Source organism: Balaenoptera acutorostrata, chromosome 17 (assembly GCF_949987535.1).
Source record: "Balaenoptera acutorostrata chromosome 17, mBalAcu1.1, whole genome shotgun sequence".
NCBI lineage: Eukaryota > Metazoa > Chordata > Mammalia > Artiodactyla > Balaenopteridae > Balaenoptera > Balaenoptera acutorostrata.
In genome coordinates, this window is record NC_080080.1 from 69,084,738 (window position 1) to 69,104,640 (window position 19,903).

Sequence of the window (19,903 nt, forward strand, 5' to 3'; positions counted from 1 at the left end):
GTGAGAAACGGCAGTTGGGTGATGACTTGGCAGATCTAAACAACAGTTGAATGAATGAATGAGTGAATGAAAAGGTAAAGAAGGAACAAGAGGGGGAGGAGGTGATAGAGAAGAGAGGGACAGACACGGGGGGGGGGGCGGTGGGGACAGGGAGGGAAGCAGGGAGGAAGGAGGAGAGGGAGGGAGCGGGTGCCTCACCATTTATCATGGATTCCTCTATGTTGCTTTAGATATAAATGAAGAGGCAAATGATGTAAGACTTAAAAGATTTTTCCATTGTCCTGATTGTTGATAAACCACTGTAAATCTGTCTGACCTTCCTGAAATCCTTGTAGCATTCAACAACAGGGACTTGAGAGTAATAAGAAATACTAACCCTACACTATGGATATGAGGGCATGTTCTTAATACTTTCATTCAATTACTTCAATACTCTTTAAGCATCTATTTAGGTATAAAGCCATGTTCTGTTTTAGGAATGCGGCAATGAGCAGAGACAAAGCTCCTTCCCTCAGGGAGCTTGCACTCTAGCATACACGAGGGGTGGTGTGAATCTGTCTTCCTTCCCTGGTGAAAGTCTGAAAAACCTGACTCCAGAAGGCTTTCTGTGTGGGAAAACAGCAACTCCTAATGCTTGCTCTTCCCACATCTGCTTTTCTACTATATGCAGCCCTGTTCCCTATGTGGTTTTCAAAGACATTTCTTCACCCAGACATGAGACAAGCTTGCTCTCCCCGCTTCAGATTCTGCTCTCGGTTCACCTTCCAATTTCCACCTCTGTTTAGGGAACACACACATATATGAAAGACCAAAGCGACCTCTCTCACCAGCAACTGTTTACTTTCAATTCTAGCCTATGTCGTCTAGCTTAGTGCCTCTCAAAATGTGGTTCTCAGACTTAAGAACTTGTTCCCAAGAATTCAGAAATTGCATAACAATTTATATTGCCTCAACATGCAAATAATTAACAGTACTTTTGTTATTGAATAGGAAATTGATCAGTCCAGTAAGTCGTGCATGGCGTGAGCTGCAGAAGAGTCACACACAGGAGGGCTACAGGGCGATAAGTGATATCTGAAGGTTTGTCAACCATAAACCAAAAGGGTATAAAAACTGAAATCAAATATAAACATTTGTTTTTATTTACAACTTACCTCTACTGTCACTTTGTCAATCAGAATTTTAAAAATTGATGGTTTAATATAATTAACTAAATGAGAGAAATCAAATTGGTAGAATTTATCCATAATTTATGGATGACAACACAATTTCATTGAATTTTTGTTAAGAAATTGCGTTTAAATCTTCCCTTCCTGTGAATATATATCTCTGTGAGACTGGTTTTCTTCTATTAGGAGGGTTATGGGTTATTAAAACAAGCATAGAAAGAGTTTAGACGTGAATTTTCCCCTGTAAGCTAGGCTGCCATCCCAACCTAGATTAGTTACCAAACAAGAAACTACTCATTTCTCACATTTAAAACTTTAAATATTGGTATATGCAGTGTTTGTTCAAAGTATACATAAAGACGTTGAATATGGGGAATCACTGTTTCACTCATAGCTTTAATTTTGATTGCAAAATAACAAAAATGACCTCAATGGCAATTCTCTACTAATTGCCCAAAGAATCTGGGAGCATTCAAGGTATAGTAGAGCAGAGCTGAATGTGATACCTTCCATTTAGCTTTTAATTACAAATTGTATAAAAAGTTACTGCTTCTAATACTGTCCTTGGAGGTACGTGGAAGCCTTCTTCTGCTTTGCTCGTAGCAGTTGGGCAATCACCGTTTCTGTCTTTGGGCTAAATCCAGGCCTGGAAGCACAGCTGGGGCTGTGCAGCCTTCTGGATAGTTTTTCACAATTGCCTCTTTTATAGTTTTTCTGGTGTGAAATCGAATGAAGTATCTAGGTTGCTTTCAGGAGTATCTCTGTGCACAAATAAAACTCTTCCAGCTCCATCTTGAAGAGTTATTTTATGCAGATGCCCTCTGTCTTCCCCACTGGGCAGTGAGGTCACCTGCTCCAACATGAGTACCCTGGGAAGCCCTTGATACTAACTTTATTCTCCAAGTAAGTTGCTCTGCAGGAAACCCACAAAATCCACCATCCATGAAGCTCACCTTCAGGTACAAGTCTTTGTGATCAGCTACTCCTTATGCTAGGCAAATACTGAGGACTGTACAAACCTCCTCTCAGCTAACACTCCTGTCAGCCTATGAAGCATTACTAGCTCCGCTGGACAAATAAGGAAATCAAGGCTCAGGGATATTGAGAAATTGCCGCAAGTCAGACCACTAGTCAATGCAAGAGTGGGGACTGGAATCCAAGTGTGACCAACTTTCCCTCCTCTAGTATATTACTGCAGCAGGCAATTCCAGATCATTAACCTTCCGGTTTTTCTCATTTATATCACTGTACAAATTCTAAACCAACTGAAAACAAAATATTCCCACGACCTAAATGTCACTTGGTCTATTAAGCATATTTCTGTTTTTTCTTACTTAGCTCATAAGAAATGCAATGAGCATCACATTAGATCTACTAAAAATGCTTCTCCTTTAGACAAGGAAGGGATTTGTTCATTTGTTTTCTCACTGTGTTTTCTGAATGTGTCTGGTGTCACATCTGACTTCACTGATTTCTCAAGTATCAAGATGAAGTTCAAAGTTTATAGCAATGGAAGCACCTCTAAGAAGCATTTAACTTATTAATGTGTACACAATTGTATGAAATATGCTATGAATGGAACAGAACTATAGGTTTTTAATTTTGCATGACGAACATGTCTTAATATTGACTAGACTTAAAAGAAAATATCCTATTGAGTTCACTTTTATTCTATTAAAATATTTTATATTTAATTATAGTGTATCATTATTATTATTATATAATTAAATTATATTATTATATCTAATATTACTTAGTGTATATTTCAATACTTTATTTTGGGATTTGATGCAAAGACCATGGCTGATAATGCATGCTGATGACATTTAAAATGTATGCACATGAATTCCCCTTCCCTGGCAACGTGTAATATCCTATGAGGTGCCTTCATTATGAAGGCAAAAAAAAATACATTAGTGACTTTGATTCACAGTCAGACTTCAGACATAATTTCTTTCATTTCCAAGTAACAATAATACTCCAACTATTTCAGCCCCTTTTACTTCTACTCTGGTCTTTGTCATAGCTTCTTTTCTAGTTCTACAGCTATGAAACTACCCCTTTTCAGAGACAACAGATCAGAATGCTTCCTTGTCCTTTGAAATTCCCATTATTTTCAAAGAAGATTTTACATATTTGTGTTGTACTTAACGCTTTTATTGTAAGTGATTAAAGCTGCATTAAATCACTTCCCCAAGCCAAACACATTAATACTGGGATCATTCCCTACTTCAGAGAAGTAGTGGAGTGCTGTAATAAAAGTGAGTGCTGTGACAGGGAGATCAGCTTGGTGCTTTGTGACCACCTAGAGGGGTGGGGTAGGGAGGGTGGGAGGGAGACGCAACAGGGAGGGGATATGGGGATATATGTATACATATAGCTGATTCACTTTGTTATACAGCAGAAACTAACACACCATTGTAAAGCAATTATACTCCAATAAAGATGTTAAAAAAAAAAAAAAAGTGAGTGCTGCGGAGCTGGAAATAGCTAGTTTGAGAGGCTAGGTGTCATCACTGCCAGATGCCTGCATTTGAGCAATTCACCGACCCCCTCTGTATGTGAGGTGTTAACCACCCGGGAAGTTTCATGCTTTATTTTGGCTTTAGCTATGTCTGACCTCTATGGGAGTGACTTCAGCCTACTGGACAGAGACTCTTGGATGTCAGTCTCACATCTCAAATCCAATTCAATTCAGTATCTTGCACTACAACCCCAAAGGAGCTTCTCCGCTTGTTTCCTCACGATATCAGAGAATAATCCAGGCACCCAAACCAGTATGTCTCTGTCTCCCTCTCAACATACCATGTATTTAGTGGAGAAGATTTTTCTCCCCTAGTTCTCATATATTTCTAAAATCTATGCCTTCTTCTCCATCTCCATTTCTATCTGCATAGGGTTTTTATTGACACTTGCCTGAACTATTTTCATAGCTTCCTAATCAGTCTTTCTGACTCTAGTCTTGTCCTCACCCCTAACTGGCCCTCAGTGGTATCCTCAGGCTGCTCAGTTAAAGATGTTTTGCTCCCTCGCCACTTAGAACTCACAAGTGAATAGTCTCACCTACAGGCTTCAGCCTAAGCTCCTCAGCCAGCGGGCGTCTGAGGTCCCCCGTGGCCGGCTCCTGCCCACCCCCCTCCTGCCTCCCTTCTGCCCCTCCTCACCTGTCACGGTTCTGCAATGCCTTTGCTCTTATCACTCCCTCCCACTGAAACAGCCTCTCCTGTCCTGCATCTCGTCCGCCAGCAGTCATCTGTCTGAACTCCCCCGTCCTTGGTCTCTCCTAAATGCTCCCCTTCTACACTCCCTGGGCATCCTGTAACCACCACGGTGGTTAGCAGAGAATTTCAAAATTACCTGTTCACCACATCAACTCTTCCTCCCCTTTCAGATTCACAAGGTCATGTTGTCTAACTCATCTCTGTATCCCCAATACTGTACACATTCCTGCACTTGCATACAGGTGCACAATAAATACTGCTGAAACATAGGAATATTTCCAAACCCATTCAATACTGACATCAGAGCCCACACCATTCACCAGACGTTCTGTCGAAAATCATCATGATGTCAGTCAGGACCCCACCACTGTTTATGTGCTGTGTTCTGGTTTGGTTGCCCCAAATCATCTACATACAAGCATTCATTAATCACCTATGAATAGATACCTTATCAGCAATGGGTAAACCAAAAAGAGAAAGACAAGGTGAAAAGGAGAAACAGATACATATAAAAAGAATATAAAGCATAATGTGATAAATGTTATAACAGATGCCTATAAAGGGAAAATAAGGAAAAAGACTAGTCTTAGGGAGGTGGGAAGACCTCTCAGGGAGGATGGATTTTGAGGTGTACCAAGAAAGATGGGAAGGAATTGGTTAAAGCAACGGAAACTAAAGTCCTTCTGGCTGAAATTACCAGAAGCCAAGCAAAGATGTGTTTGATTTTCTTCCTGAATGACCGACAGAACTTTACAAACTTGAACCTATGTAAGATAGAACTTTGCCCTCAGTTGAAGTTGGGTGGTCTATATAACTAGACAGCTAATTTACAAACATAAGGCTCTTACTCTTCACATAAATTATGATTTTCAATAAATCCATATTAATTTCTTCTAAGTTACAATTATGTCTTTTCTATCAAAAGCTCTGGGCCCAAGCTAAATTTCCTGACTGGTGAAGGGGTAAAGTTTTGAAAGGATAATTTGTGATTCACTCACTTTCCATGGTCCATCCACCAAACCAAAGAAGTTTGAAATGTCAGCAAAAAGGAACCGAACAAAAGCAATAGGAAAAAAATTCACTGAAAGAGCTTGACTAGGATGCTTTGAATATATTTTTTAAAGACTGACTGTCCTCGTGATCAGCTAGAAAAGTCAGCAGAGTTAAAAATAAGAATCAGTCTTGCTTCCATAAGCACGGACCATTTTTCCTCACAGAGTGTATTTCTCTAACTGATTCTTCAGGGTGTGCTTATTTTCGCTTTGATACTTCCAGCTCTAATTTATCCTTTGGGAAATTCTGAACATAAGGTACTTTGATCTTCCCTTTGCTTTGGTGAAAACAATAGCTTTCCTTAGCTTGCAAAGAGGTAATTCTCTTCAAATGTTTCTTATTGAAGATGATTTTACTTGCTTCAATTTGTCAGCCAGAAAATTTATTCATCCTTGATAAACATCATCACAATGGACTTATCACAAAAATGTGAAAACTCAGAGTTAAGTCATTCTAATCTCGTTTGTTGCCCTTATCTAAAAATTGAATTAAAAATTCCTTTAATGTAAAAGTAAAATAAATATTAGACATAATTACAACTTCTCAAGGGCAAACGAATTAGTTTGAATTCAGACAGAAATAAGTACAGTCCAGATAATTAAATGAGATTACATGCATAAATACATAGGCAACTATATCATATTTTCAGAAAGTAATGGTGGCAACGCTTAATGGAATTACAGCATTTTTCAAATAAAGAAGAGATATGTTGCTCTCAAAAGTGCCACTATAATTTCAGCTTTGTCTGATCTTGTCTCATGTGAAATGTATGAACCTTGGCTACGCTGATGAATTTTCTCGGGAGAGGTCTCCAACAGACTCAGCATCTGTACCCTTCAAATGGCCCAGAATTTTCTGAATAGAAAATGAAGCAGACTGGATACTGGAATAAATTCAAAAAAATATCCCACCCAAAGAAGACCAATACATTGCAATTAATCTGATTTCCAATTCAATTCAACTATTTTTACGGTACTTACTATGTACCAAACACAGAGGGGAACTAGGACCTGGCTGCCCTCATATATACATAGGCAGGTAAATAGCCCACAAGTCAAAATCAAACAAATGAAAACAAAGAGGCTTTCAAAGAGTTTTAAGGAAGAAACCCAAGTAATTCCAGATGAGGCTATACCAGAAGGCTTCCTACAGGAAGACAATTTTGAGATGGGTCCTAAATAATTATACTCTTTCGGCACACGGAAATAGGGCTGGAGTGTGTCCTGAATGAACTGGGTTGAAAGAAGCTGAGGAAGAGCTGATGGTAAACGAGGGCATATTGATTCTGTTCCTACATTTGTTTCATGCCCCTCTTTCTCCTGAATTCCAGCCTCTGGAACACTTCATCTTTCTCCTCCCCCCTTTAGGATTTTCATACATACTATTCTCTCTGCTGGAAAATACCCCCTTCCCCACAACTTTATCTCCCATCTCCTCTCCCTTAAACACTGTAACCCCAACTTCTCTTTCAGAGAAAGAGTCACTTCCTCAAATAATTCATTCATGTCCCTGATACTTGGTGGGGGTGAAGGGTTTGTCAAATACAAGTATCCAGCAATTCCTTTAATTTTATATTGTGCAAGAATATGACACTTAAGTATAATTCTATTTTGTAAATATAGATCCTTTATATATGTCAGATATAGGAAAGAAACCTAGTACACTTTTAAGCATTGTAAACAAATTCTTTGTAGATTTAGTTGTTTTCTCCTTCTACTGAAGAATCACTTCCCACGTAAAAAAAAAAAAAAAAAATGTACAACTCTGAAAACTCCATACTCCTAATCTGAAAACAGAAATAAATTGAATATACATATTTAGTTTACAGCTAGTCTTAGAGAAACAGAAATGTGGTTGTATCTTAAGTTATAAAAAATGGAATTCGGCTGAAAGATAGGATGGAAAGCAAATATAAAACCGCTCTAGAGGACATAACTATGCATCTGGAATGTTTCCAGTTAATTAAAAAAGAATAACTCTAAAATCTGCAGCTTTATAAAGAGAAACAATTGAAGGACAAAGGCATTATCTGTATTTTAATTGATATTCTCTCTCTGTCTCTCTGGCTCTCTCTCAGATTTTACTAAGTTCATTACTCTTGTTGATTTAAGGTAGTTTCCACAGCTCCTCGTCAATAGAAGCAAAATTTTCTGTTTCAAACGTGGGTATACTGTTTGCTATCAAAACAAGGAACGGGAAACAGTGTGTTATGAATTGAAGACTCTGAGGGAAGAAAGAGATGGGGTGGAAGGTGTGCCTGTAATGGAGCAGGACCCTATAGGGCCTTTGGGGGACAGACTCCTGCCCCCCACCATGTCCACCATCTGCCTCTTGCTTGTAGAAAAGGCCTCCAAGGCCTTCCCCAAGTTCCAAAGAATAAATTTAATCAGAGAAGTGAGAAAATGCAGAGACAAAGGAAAACAGCCAAGCAGGACAAAATAAAAATTGTTTAGCCATTAAATAAAGTCAAGGGTCTTTAGCTCCTCCTCAAGAGCTACAGAGAATACTCTGAGCCATATCCTTAAGCTGTTTTGCAGATACTGAAACCCCCTCCAGGTGGAAGAACTTCACTGTATGCTGACCACAAGCACAAGCACTAGACCCCAGACAGGTTGGAACCAGAAGGCTGATGATGTCGACTTCCAATTACCTCACCACCAACCAATCAGAAGAATGTCCACGAGCTGATCACACACCCTGCAAGCCTCTCCCTCACCCTACCTTTAAAAACCTGTCTGTGAAAGCCATCGGGGAGTTCGGGCCTTTTGAGAATTAGCTGCCTGGACTCCTTGCTTGGTGACTGCATAAAATGCTGAACTCTCCTTGATTCTCCTTGACCACAACCCAGTGTCAGTGGATTGGCTTTACTGTGGATTAGACAAGGGGACCCAAGTTTTGCTTGGGAACGTGCCTAGGACGGCAGATTGGATCGAAAGGCTGATGTCCTGCTGTTCTTTACTTTCTTATGCTGTTGGATAGTTGTAAAGACATGAAATGGTAGTAAGTCCATGCCATTCTTCATATCTGTCTCGTGCCGGGAGAACATACTCACTTTTCTTCCCTCCAGAGGTAGAGAGAAGTGACACATTTCACAGAGGTGCTATCATGGGAATGGCCAAAACACATACATGTTTCTGGCCAGACAATTCTCAGTTGAAAAAATTGTTCAAATATATGACTCTGAGATTGATATATGTGTAGCATTTCTTGCTAACATAAATAAAATGTCTATCTTCCTTCTATTTGTTACATGAAATATATTTTGGCTTTTTGAAACTTTCTTTAAAGAAAATGTGCCATTCTTTATTGAAAAAGGTGCACCTTAAGGGAATATATGCTTTGAATAATTTATTTGTCTGCTTTCTGTAAAGATGATGAATGTACATTTAGATATCCCAAATCATAAGCCCTAAGAAATTCAGTATGAAGCTTTACCAAAATATTAAATGATCTCAGTAACTAATATACAACTTGTTTCCTTTTGATTTTTCTTTTTTATTTTAATGTTGACTTTATACTGAAAATAATATTTGAAAAAAGCTCATCTAGACCCCTCAAACTGAAAGGAGTAATTTAATACGAGGAATATTATTCACATTTACATTTATCTCATTAGTCACCATGCAGTGGTGCCTTCTGCCAATAAACAGGATACATTCAAATGAAAGGGTTTGGTAATGGTAAATTACATTTACGTAAGGTAGGAAAAAGTGAGGCTAATGGGGATGATGGCTCATGGCCAGAGGAAATACAAAGGAAAGCCTCAGTTAGAAAAGAGAGAATAAAATAGCATGAGCATGGTGAAGGTAGGGAATAAGAATGCCCCTCCTCCGGAATTCCTTGGTTAGAATTTCTGAGTTAGACATTTACATGCTGGACTTCTTAAGAGTCTGAAGGAAATCAATGAAGAACTTTACCTGACTTGGCACAGGAGGATATATTTTAGAAACAGCTGTAAGACATTTCTGCTGGCTCGATCCTGTTCACTGGGGGTAACAACTAACCCAGGGTGTCTGCAGGCAACCAGTGTCAGGGCTCTGACGCACGTGGCAGAGTCCCCAGGTGTACAACCTCATCTGAATTCCCCTGGAGACTGGAGGAGAAACTCTCAGAACAGCCAGCTGGCCTCGGCATGCTTCACTACTGCTTCCTGAAGACTTCAACCAGTTGAATTTTATTTGCAACAGATGCATGAGATATAACTGGACAGCAGAAATTCAATAAAAACCATTCCAATGGCTTCTTTCCTTACAATAAAATCCAAACCTCCACAGTGGCCTACAGCCCTACAGAACCAGACCCCTACACATCTCTCTCAACACCTATCATCCTTCTCAATGTGCTAGGATCGCCCTGGCCACCTTTGTCTTCCTCACACATGATAAGTTATTGCCATGACCTGTATGCGTCAATTCTCTGCTTTGGGAAAGATCTTCCCCCATACTCTGGCAAGGCTATCTAGCTGTGATTCAGGTTCCTTTCAAATACCACCTAAGGGACTTCCCTGGTGGTCCAGTGGTTAAGACTCCTCGCTTCCAGTGCAGGGGGCACGGGTTCGATCCCTGGTCGGGGAACTAAGATCCCGAATGCCACGCTACATGACCAAAAAAAAAAAAAAAAAAAAAGAAATACCACCTAATGTTTAAGTCCTTCCTAACTACCTGCTCTAAATGACCAACCTCCTACTATAGAAACTAGTTTTAGATTTTCTTCATTGCACTTTTCACTATCTGCAATACGTTGTTTATGGATTTATTTGCTCATTTTTTTGTCTTGCCCATTCTCACAAGAATGGAAACCTCATGAACATTCAGTGAAGAAATGGTACAGAATCAGAGCAATTGGAGGCATTTGATAATATCTGACGCCAAACCTTCGTAACAGAAAATTTGTTTGTAGTGTATAATGTTCACTCCATTCACTGAGATGGCCTAACATAGTACAAAAATTATGGACTTTAAAGAGAAAAACGTCTTTGATTTAAATCCTGGTTTCACCACTCATTATCTGGGTAAACTTGTGTAACTTCTCTTTAAAATGGAAATGATAATACGGAACTCACTGGCTTATTAAATAATCCATATAACTTACCTAGTATTGTTACTGACTTCTAACGTGTTCTTAAAAATTGGTAGGTATTATGGCTACATTATATTTTCTTTTAAGTAGCAAATTATTTCCACCTATTCTTTGCTGTTCTGAAGAAACCTCTGTAACTGAAGTGGAATCCATTGTTTCAGCTTGTCCAGTATTCTTACCCTGTGCTTTCTGTGACAGCCCATTGGTCTTCTGTGACGCTAAGCCCACCTAGGAACAGGCACATGACTCAGGTCTGGCTAATGAGACCAGGTCCTTTGCTGGAACCTTTAGTTGTTGGGGGTGGGAGGGATGGAGGGGGCACCTTCTCTTCTTCTTTGAATGCAACACTGGTCTGTAGTGACCATCTTTACCCATATGTGAAACAAGTCTGCCTGAAAATGAAGCCCACACAGAGGAAAGGAGTACCAAGAAGAGACAGAGAGAGAAAGAGTATCTTGAAGACCCACACCCCTGGATCCAGCTGTGCCTGAAGCAGCCATATCCCCTGGATATACCTGTTAAATAAGCCAATCCATTATTTTGTTTATGCCAGTTTGAGTTTGGTTTCTGAAACTTGTAATCTAAACAATGCTTTCCAATAAAATATTAGCTTATTTATGTTTGTTTGTTGTAAGGCCTTTGTATGTTTGCTTCCAGATAATAATTTTAAACCATGTGTCTTACCACGTCACTCTTCTGCTCAAAGCATTTAGTGATTTCTTATTTCCTTATGTTTGTTTGTTGTGAGGCCTTTTCTGATGTGTCTAATTAGTAAATAAACAAATTAACATCCAGAATGAAACGGTTTTCAGTGAAAGTGTTAAAAAGGCTCTAGGGCTATGAGGAACTAGCGACACCTGAGGGCTATTTTTTTAAGGCAGACATTAAGAGCTCCTTTAGAGAAATGGTCAATGTCAGCCTTTGGCTCTGAAAACCAAGAACAGATTGTTCAAAAGCAATCTCTGAGTCTTTGTGGTTACAAGTAACAGGAAAAATTAAGGAAGAAATTAACACCCTTATTCAAGAAATCAGCAGGAAGAGAAGGCATTACTGGGAGTGAAGAGGAAGATAATTGTCTTCCTGTGCAAAGAAAATCTAATATGCAGCAAGAAGGATATATAGCTGGTAACTGCTGACAAGGGCACACAATTTGTACCGAGACGTCTGTACTTTTAAAACTGCTTTCTTCAGGAAAGATACATTAAAATGTTTTCTTATGTGAAGAGGATAGCATGCAATTAATGCACACAGGCTGTTTTTCTTAACAAAGAATCTTAAACATCTTTTCATGTATCTGTTATATATGAGCATATATTTCTGTTTAAAAAAAAGATCCACAGGCATGTGAAAGCTATGCCTCGTCCCCCGCTTCTCTCTGCTAGTTATAGCTAGATAATTTAATGCAACTAAACATATACTTATGGAGAGCTTCCTATGCAAAATACTTTGATAAACACAATGGGAAACAGTAAGATAAACTTAACCCTCATCTCAAAAGAGCTTACAACAGAGTAAAGAAGATAAGGAATCTGTACACGTAACTGTATCATCAGGAAGAAGAACTGAATTCTATAATAGCCATAAAGTAAAAAAAGTATTAAAATGGAAGACTGGAAGGGAAAGGAAATCTGACATTCATTTAGCCTCAGGCAGTGACTCTGAAATTTGAGTGTGAGTTGATGAAAATCACCTGGAAGGCTTGTCCCAACACATATTGCTGGGCCCACCCAGGAGATGTTTTCTTTTTTGTTTTTTTTTTTAAATTGAAGGCAAGCTTTTTTTTTTTTTAATTAATTTAATTTATTTATTTATGGCTGTGTTGGGTCTTCGTTTCTGTGTGAGGGCTTTCTCTAGTTGCGGCAAGCGGGGGCCACTCTTCATCGCGGTGCGCGGGCCTCTCACCACCGCAGCCTCACTTGTTGCGGAGCACAGGCTCCAGACGCGCAGGCTCAGTAGCTGTGGCTCACGGGCCCAGCTGCTCCGCAGCATGTGGGATCTTCCCAGACCAGGGCTCGAACCCTTGTCCCCTGCATTGGCAGGCAGACTCTCAACCACTGCGCCACCAGGGAAACCCCCAGGAGATGTTTTTAACAAGTTTGCAGATGATACTGATGCTGCTGGTCTGAGGACCATACTTTGACTCCCCGATCCAGGGAACTGGTTTTCAATTCTAGCAACACATTAGAATCTCCTAGGCGACTTCTAAATAATTGGATGCCCGGGCCTCATCCCAGCCGAATAATAGAAAAATATTTTATGAAGGACGCTATCTTAGAGTTGGACATTCACTCATATAAATAGTAGCTTTATAGACATTTGGAGACAGGAAGCAGATGCTAAGTGAAGCGTAGAAAGTCAGGGAAGAAGGACAGTCGAGGGTATGGTCAGAAACGAGGAGAGTACGGCCTGGCTGGCACACAGGCAGAGAAAGGAAGTCTTAGACCAAGTCATAAAAGACCTTGACTGCCAGGCTAAGGAGCTTGTGACTCCTTTTGGAGGAAATAAGAAATCACTAAATGCTTTGAGCAGAAGAGTGACGTGGTAAGACACATGGTTTAAAATTATTATCTGGAAGCAAAATCCTAAGTAGATTAGAACAACACTGGTTCTTAGAGACGGGAGATTATTTGGGATGCTATGGCAGTGGTCCAGACCCATTTTCTCAAACTAAACTCGGGATGTATTCTCAGGGCCCACATGTTCTATATAAATGCTTTCATTCTGTATCCTTATTTGAAAGATAACCTAAGAATATATTTTATCAGTTATGAAGGCAAAACTTTTCTTTTATGCTAATGGTACTCAAATGAGAGATGTTCACAAGATGCGACTTATCTTCTTAAGTCAGTATTTCTTAGGAGACACGGTATTGAAGAATTCAATTTTCACTTTTTTTTCCTGTGAAAGGGGTCAGTCCATTATATGTCTTAAAGAAATAGTGATCTAGACAAGGTAATAAAATTAGGGTAGCCTAAGAGACATTTTAGTCAGAATCATCAGGATCTCCAACTACATTTTAGGAGCAAAAGAAAATGAGAAATCAAACAGATATTGGGGGTTTGAGGCTGAGAACTTGAGAAGATGACAAAATGATGGTATGAAATAAAGAACCTAGGAAAAGGGACAGGTTTGTGTGAGGTGAGGGTAAGGGGATAATGCATTCAAAGTGAAACAAAGCAGACCCGGTAGTAATCACAAGAACCAACGTCTCCACGCACCAGGAATTTTAGGAGTTAATTTATCTTCACGGTTTAGCCATATAGTAGACAAAACCAAAAAAAAAAAAAAAATCACAATAGTATTTTTGAGTTATTAAGGCCTACGGTAGAACAAATGTATTTTTCTTTTAAAAATAAAAGCCATAATCGGTTAGTAATTTTAAAAGGTGACCTGTTAACACAGTAACTTATAAAAGGGAGCTATATATGCTAATAATTGGTTGAAAATTGAAGCTTCTAAATTATAATATCTTTCACTTACTGTGATTAATTTTTCCCTGCCATTGATCATAATACCAGCAAGATTATTTTTAGAGGAAAAAACAGTAAAACGTAATATTATCTGAAAGTAGATACTTTTTCCAATATCAAGTAGTACCTTTTTTATCATATCTTCCATGTTAAACATATTCATCTCTTGGTGTCAGGGTGCCAGCTGTTTAATGGTACATAAAGGAACCTACTTTACCTTTAATCCACTGAACCTCCTAGGAGACACCACTATAAAGCAATGCTTATTTTTCCTTCAAACGGTCTACTATATAATTAATCTCTTGATCTTCTTCAGAAATTAAGACAACAGCATGAAAAGTTTAAAAATTTTTTTCTACTTTATTTGCAAAAAGTGTACCCCTTAGAATATCTGAAACATTAAACCCTAAATAAGAGGACTTTATATCAAAAGAAATATCATCATCAATCATCTAATACAATGAATAACATCAAAAGCTTTATTCATCTGCTCTTGTTAAAACTGGAAATTCTTCTGTTAATTGAACAATGACATACCTGAGCTTCTGGTTGTACTGTTTGACCTTTTCCAGGGAGGCTGCATTTATTTGGGCTTGAAATTCTTCCACCAAAACATTGTCTCTATAATAATATCCTTCCATGCTCTCCAGTGCTGTGAAAACAAGTAAATGTACTTTTCATGTGATTTTATAACACAATTTCTCCACAGTTAGTGTAATCTTATTATTAGTAAACGTATTAAACAGCACCAAATACGACCACATATGCAAGAAACAAGCTTTAACCAGTCCAAAAATAAATAAAAATCATTTTTCTGCTCAAAATAAATATCAAACATTTGGTAATTATCTCTGTTAAGTAGGCAAAGGTAATTTCTAACTTACACTGTCTTCTATTCTTTTAAAAATTTTGTATATGTTCTTTGCAAAGCTAAACTCAAACTTAATATATATTATTTACACATATATAAACACACAAATGTATATATACACATATATAAACACAACATATATATATATATATGGACATGAATGAGAGGCAGAAATGTGTATTAACATACGTAAGAGTAAAAAAATTGAATTTGTCACTCTCCATGCATATTCACGTTCTCTTGCAGCTGCAATTAGATTATGAAATAAGAAGTATAGATAAAGGAGGAGGACCTTCAAGATGGCGGAGTAGTAAGACGTGGAGATCGTCTTCCTCCCCACAAATATATCAGAAATACGTCTATACGTGGAACAACTCCTACAGAACACCTACTGAACGCTGGTAGAAGACCTCAGACTTCCCAAAAGGCAAGAAACTCCCCATGCACCTGGGTAGGGCAAAAGAAAAAAGAAAAAACAGAGACAAAAGAATAGGGATGGGACCTGCAACTCTGGGAGGGAGCTGTGAAGGAGGAAAAGCTTCAACACACTAGGAAGCCCCTTCGCAGGTGGAGACTGCGGGTGGCGGAGGGGGGGAAGCTTCGGAGCCACAGAGGAGAGCACAGCCACAGGGGTGCGGAGGGCAAAGCGGAGAGAATCCTACACAGAGGAGCGCTGCTGACCAGCACTCACCAGCCTGAGAGGCTTGTCTGCTCACCTGCCGGGGCAGGCGGGGGCTGGGACCTGAGACTCAGGCTTCAGAGGTCAGATCACAGGGAGAGGACTGGGGTTGGCTGCGTGAACACAGCCTGAAGGGGGCTAGTGCACCACAGCTAGCCGGGAGGGAGTCCAGGAAAAAGTCTGGAACCGCCTAAGAGGCAAGAGACCATTGTTTTGGGGTGCGCAAGGAGAGGAGATTCAGAGCACCACCTAAACGAGCTCCAGAGATGGGCGCGAGCCAGGGCTATCAGCGCGGACCCCAGAGATGGGCATGAGACGCCAAGGCTGCTGCTGCAGCCACCAAGAAGCCTGTTTGCAAGCACAGGTCAATATCCACACCTCCCCTCCCGGGAGCCTGTGCAGCCCGCCACCGCCAGGGTCCTGTGATCCAGGGACAACTTCCCTGGGAGAATGCAGGGGGCGCCTCAGGCTGGTGCAACATCAAGCTGGCCTCTGCCACCACAGGCTTGCCCCGCATTCTGTACCCCTCCGTCCCCCAAGCCTGAGAGAACCAGAGCCCTCTAAACAGCTGCTCCTTTAACCCTGTCGTGTCTGAGCGAAGAACAGACGCCCTCAGGTGACCTACATGCAGAGGCGGGGCCAGATCCAAAGCTGAACCCCGGGAGCTGTGTGAACAAAGAAGAGAAAGGGAAATTTCTCTGCGCAAGCTCAGGAGCAGCGGATTAAATCCCCACAGTCAACTTGAGGTACCCTACACCTGTGGAATACCTGAATAGACAATGAATTATCCAAAAATTGAGGTGGTGGACTTTGGGAGCAACTGTAGACTGGGAGTTTGCTGTATGTGACTGACTACTTTCTGATTTATATGTTTATCTTAGTTTAGTTTTTAGCGCTTGTTATCATTGGTTGATTTGTTTATTGGTTTGGTTGCTCTCCTTTTTTATTTTTTATTTTTATTTTCTATTTTTTATTACTTTTTATTTTAATAATTAAAAAAATTTTTTATTTTAATAACTTTATTTTATTTTTTCCTTTCTTTCTTTTTTTTCTCCCTTTTTTTCTGAGCTGTGTGGCTGACAGGGTCTTGGTGCTTGGCTGGGTGTCAGGCCTGAGCCTCTGAGGTGGGAGAGCCGAGTTCAGGACATTGGTCCACCAGAGACCTCCTGGCCCCATGTAACATTAGTTGGTAAGAGCTCTGCCAGAGACCTCTGTCTCAACACTAAGGCCCAGCTCCACTCAATGACCAGCAAGCTCAAGTGCTGGACATCCCATGCCAAACAACTACCAAGACAGGAACACAACCTCACCCATTAGAAGAGAGGCTGCCTACAATCATAATAAGGTCACAGACACCCCAAAACACACCACCGGACACGGTCCTACCCACCAGAAAGACAAGATACATCCTCATCCACCAGAACACAGGCACCAGTCCCCTCTACCGGGAAGGCTACACAACCCACTGAACCAACCTTACCCACAGGGGGCAGACACCAAAAAAAATGGGAAGTATGAACCTGCAGTCTGCGAAAAGGAGACCCCAAACACAGTAAGTTAGCAAAATGAGAAGACAGAGAAGTACGCAGCAGATAAGGAGCAAGGTAAAAACCCAACAGACCAAACAAACGAAGAGGAAATAGGCAGTCTACCTGAAAAATAATTAAGAATAATGATAGGAAAATGATCCGAAATCTTGGAAATAGAATGCAGAAAATACAACAAACGTTCAACAAGGACCTAGAAGAACTAAAGAGCAAACAAACAATGATAAACAACACAATAAATGAAATTAAAAATTCTCTAGAAGGTATCAATAACAGAATAACTGAGGCAGAAAAACGGATAAGTGACCTGGAAGATAAAATAGTGGAAATAATTACCGCAGAGCAGAATAAAGAAAAAAGAATGAAAAGAATTGAGGACAGTCTCAGAGACCTCTGGGACAACATTAAATGCACCAACATTTGAATTATAGGAGTCCCAGAAGAAGAAGAGAAAAAGAAAGGGACTGAGAAAATATTTGAAGAGATTATAGTTGAAAACTTCCCTAATATGGGAAAGGTAATATTCAATCAAGTCCAGGAAGCGCAGAGAGTCCCATACAGGATAAATCCAAGGAGAAACATGCCAAGACACATATTAATCAAACAATCAAAAATTAAATATAAAGAAAAAACATTAAAAGCAGCAAGGGGAAAACAACAAATAACATACAAAGGAATCCCTATAAGGTTAACAGCTGATCTTTCAGCAGAAACTCTGCAAGCCAGAAGGGAGTGGCAGGACATATTTAAAGTCATGAAAGGGAAAAACCTACAACCAAGATTACTCTACCCAGCAAGGATCTGATTCAGATTTGACAGAGAAATTAAAATCTTTACAGACAAGCAGAAGCTAAGAGAATTCAGCACCACCAAACCGGCTTTACAACAAATGCTAAAGGAACTTCTCTAGGCAGGAAACACAAGAGAAGGAAAAGACCTACAATAACAAACCCAAAACAATTAAGAAAATGGTAATAGGAACATGCATATCAATAATTACCTTAAATGTAAATGGATTAAATGCTCCCACCAAAAGACACAGACTGGCTGAATGGATACAAAAACTAGACCTGTATATATGCTGTCTACAAGAGACCCACTTCAGACCTAGGGACACATACAGACTGACAGTGAGGGGATGGAAAAAGATATTCCATGCAAATGGAAATCAGAAGAAAGCTGGAGTAGCAATTCTCATATCAGACAAAATAGACTTTAAAATAAAGATTATTACAAGAGACAAAGAAGGACACTACATAATGATCAAGGGATCAATACAAGAAGAAGATGTAACAATTGTAAATATTTATGCACCCAATATAGGAGCACCCCAATACTTAAGGCATATGCTAACAGCCATAAAAGGGGAAATCAAAGTAACACAATCATAGTGGGGACTTTAACACCCCACTTTCACCAATGGACAGATAATCCAAAATGAAAATAAATAAGGAAACACAAGTTTTAAATGACACATTAAACAAGATGGACTTAATTGATATTTATAGGATGTTCAATCCAAAAACAACAGAATACACTTTCTTCTCAAGTGCTCATGGAACATTCTCCAGGATAGTTCATATCTTCGGTCACAAAGCAAGCCTTGGTAAATTTAAGAAAATTGAAATCATATCAAGTATCTTTTCCGACCACAATGCTATGAGACTAGATATCAATTACAGGAAAAAAACTGTATACAAACCCATGGGGCTTCCCTGGTGGCGCAGTGGTTAAGAATCTGCCTGCCAATGCAGGGGACACGGGTTCGAGCCATGGTCTGGGAAGATCCTACATGCCATGGAGCAACTAAGCCCGTGAGCCACAACTACTGAGCCTGCGTGTCTGGAGCCTGTACTCTGCAACAGGAGAGGCCGAGACAGTGAGAGCCCCGCGCACCGCGATGAAGAGTGGCCCCCGCTCGCCGCAACTGGAGAAAGCCCTCGCACAGAAACAAAGACCCAATACAGCCAAAAATAAATAAATTAATTAATTAATTAAAAAAAAACCCCATGGAAGCTAAACAATACACTACTAAATAACCAAGAGATCACAAAGAAATCAAAGAGGAAATCAAAAAATACCTAGAGACAAATGACAATGAAAATACGATGGCTCAAACCCTATGGGATGCAGCAAAAGCAGTTCTAAGAGGGAAGTTTATAGCAATACAATCCTACCTCAAGAAACAAGAAACATCTCAAATAAATAACCTAACCTTACACCTAAAGCAATTAGAGAAAGAAGAACAAAAACCCCCCAAAGTTAGAAGAAGGAAAGAAATCATAAACATCAGATCAGAAATAAATGAAAAAGAAATGAAGAAAACGACAGCAAAGATCAATAAAACTAAAAGCTGGTTCTTGGAGAAGATAAACAAAATTGATAAACTATTAGCCAGAGTCATCAAGAAAAAAAGGGGGAAGACTCAAATCAATAGAATTAGAAATGAAAACAGAGAAGTAACAACTGACACTGCAGAAATACAAAGGATCATGAGAGATTACTACAAGCAACTCTGTGCCAATAAAATGGACAACCTGTAAGAAATAGACAAATTCTTAGAAAAGCACAACCTTCCGAGACTGAAACAAGAAGAAATAGAAAATATAAACAGATCAATCACAAGCACTGAAATTGAAACTGTGATTCAAAATCTTCCCAAAAACAAAAGCCCAGGACCAGATGGCTTCACAGGCGAATTCTACCAAACATGTAGAGAAGAGCTAACACCCAAGCTTCTCAAACTCTTCCAAAATATAGCAGAGGGAGGAACACTCCCAAACTCATTCTACAAGGCCACCATCACCCTGATAC

The 19,903-nt window shown here is 39.6% G+C and overlaps 1 protein-coding gene across 3 annotated transcripts in view; it reads right to left on the reverse strand.

Moving 5' to 3' along the window:
• Positions 1 to 19,903, reverse strand: part of PREX2 (phosphatidylinositol-3,4,5-trisphosphate dependent Rac exchange factor 2) — a 279,824-nt gene that overhangs the window by 58,369 nt on the left and 201,552 nt on the right. For all 3 annotated transcript variants that reach the window (XM_057532388.1, XM_007185025.2, XM_057532389.1), the window contains one exon: positions 14,530 to 14,644. In XM_057532388.1, the coding sequence (XP_057388371.1) occupies positions 14,530 to 14,644 (115 nt within the window). The remainder of the gene's footprint in view (positions 1 to 14,529; positions 14,645 to 19,903) is intronic.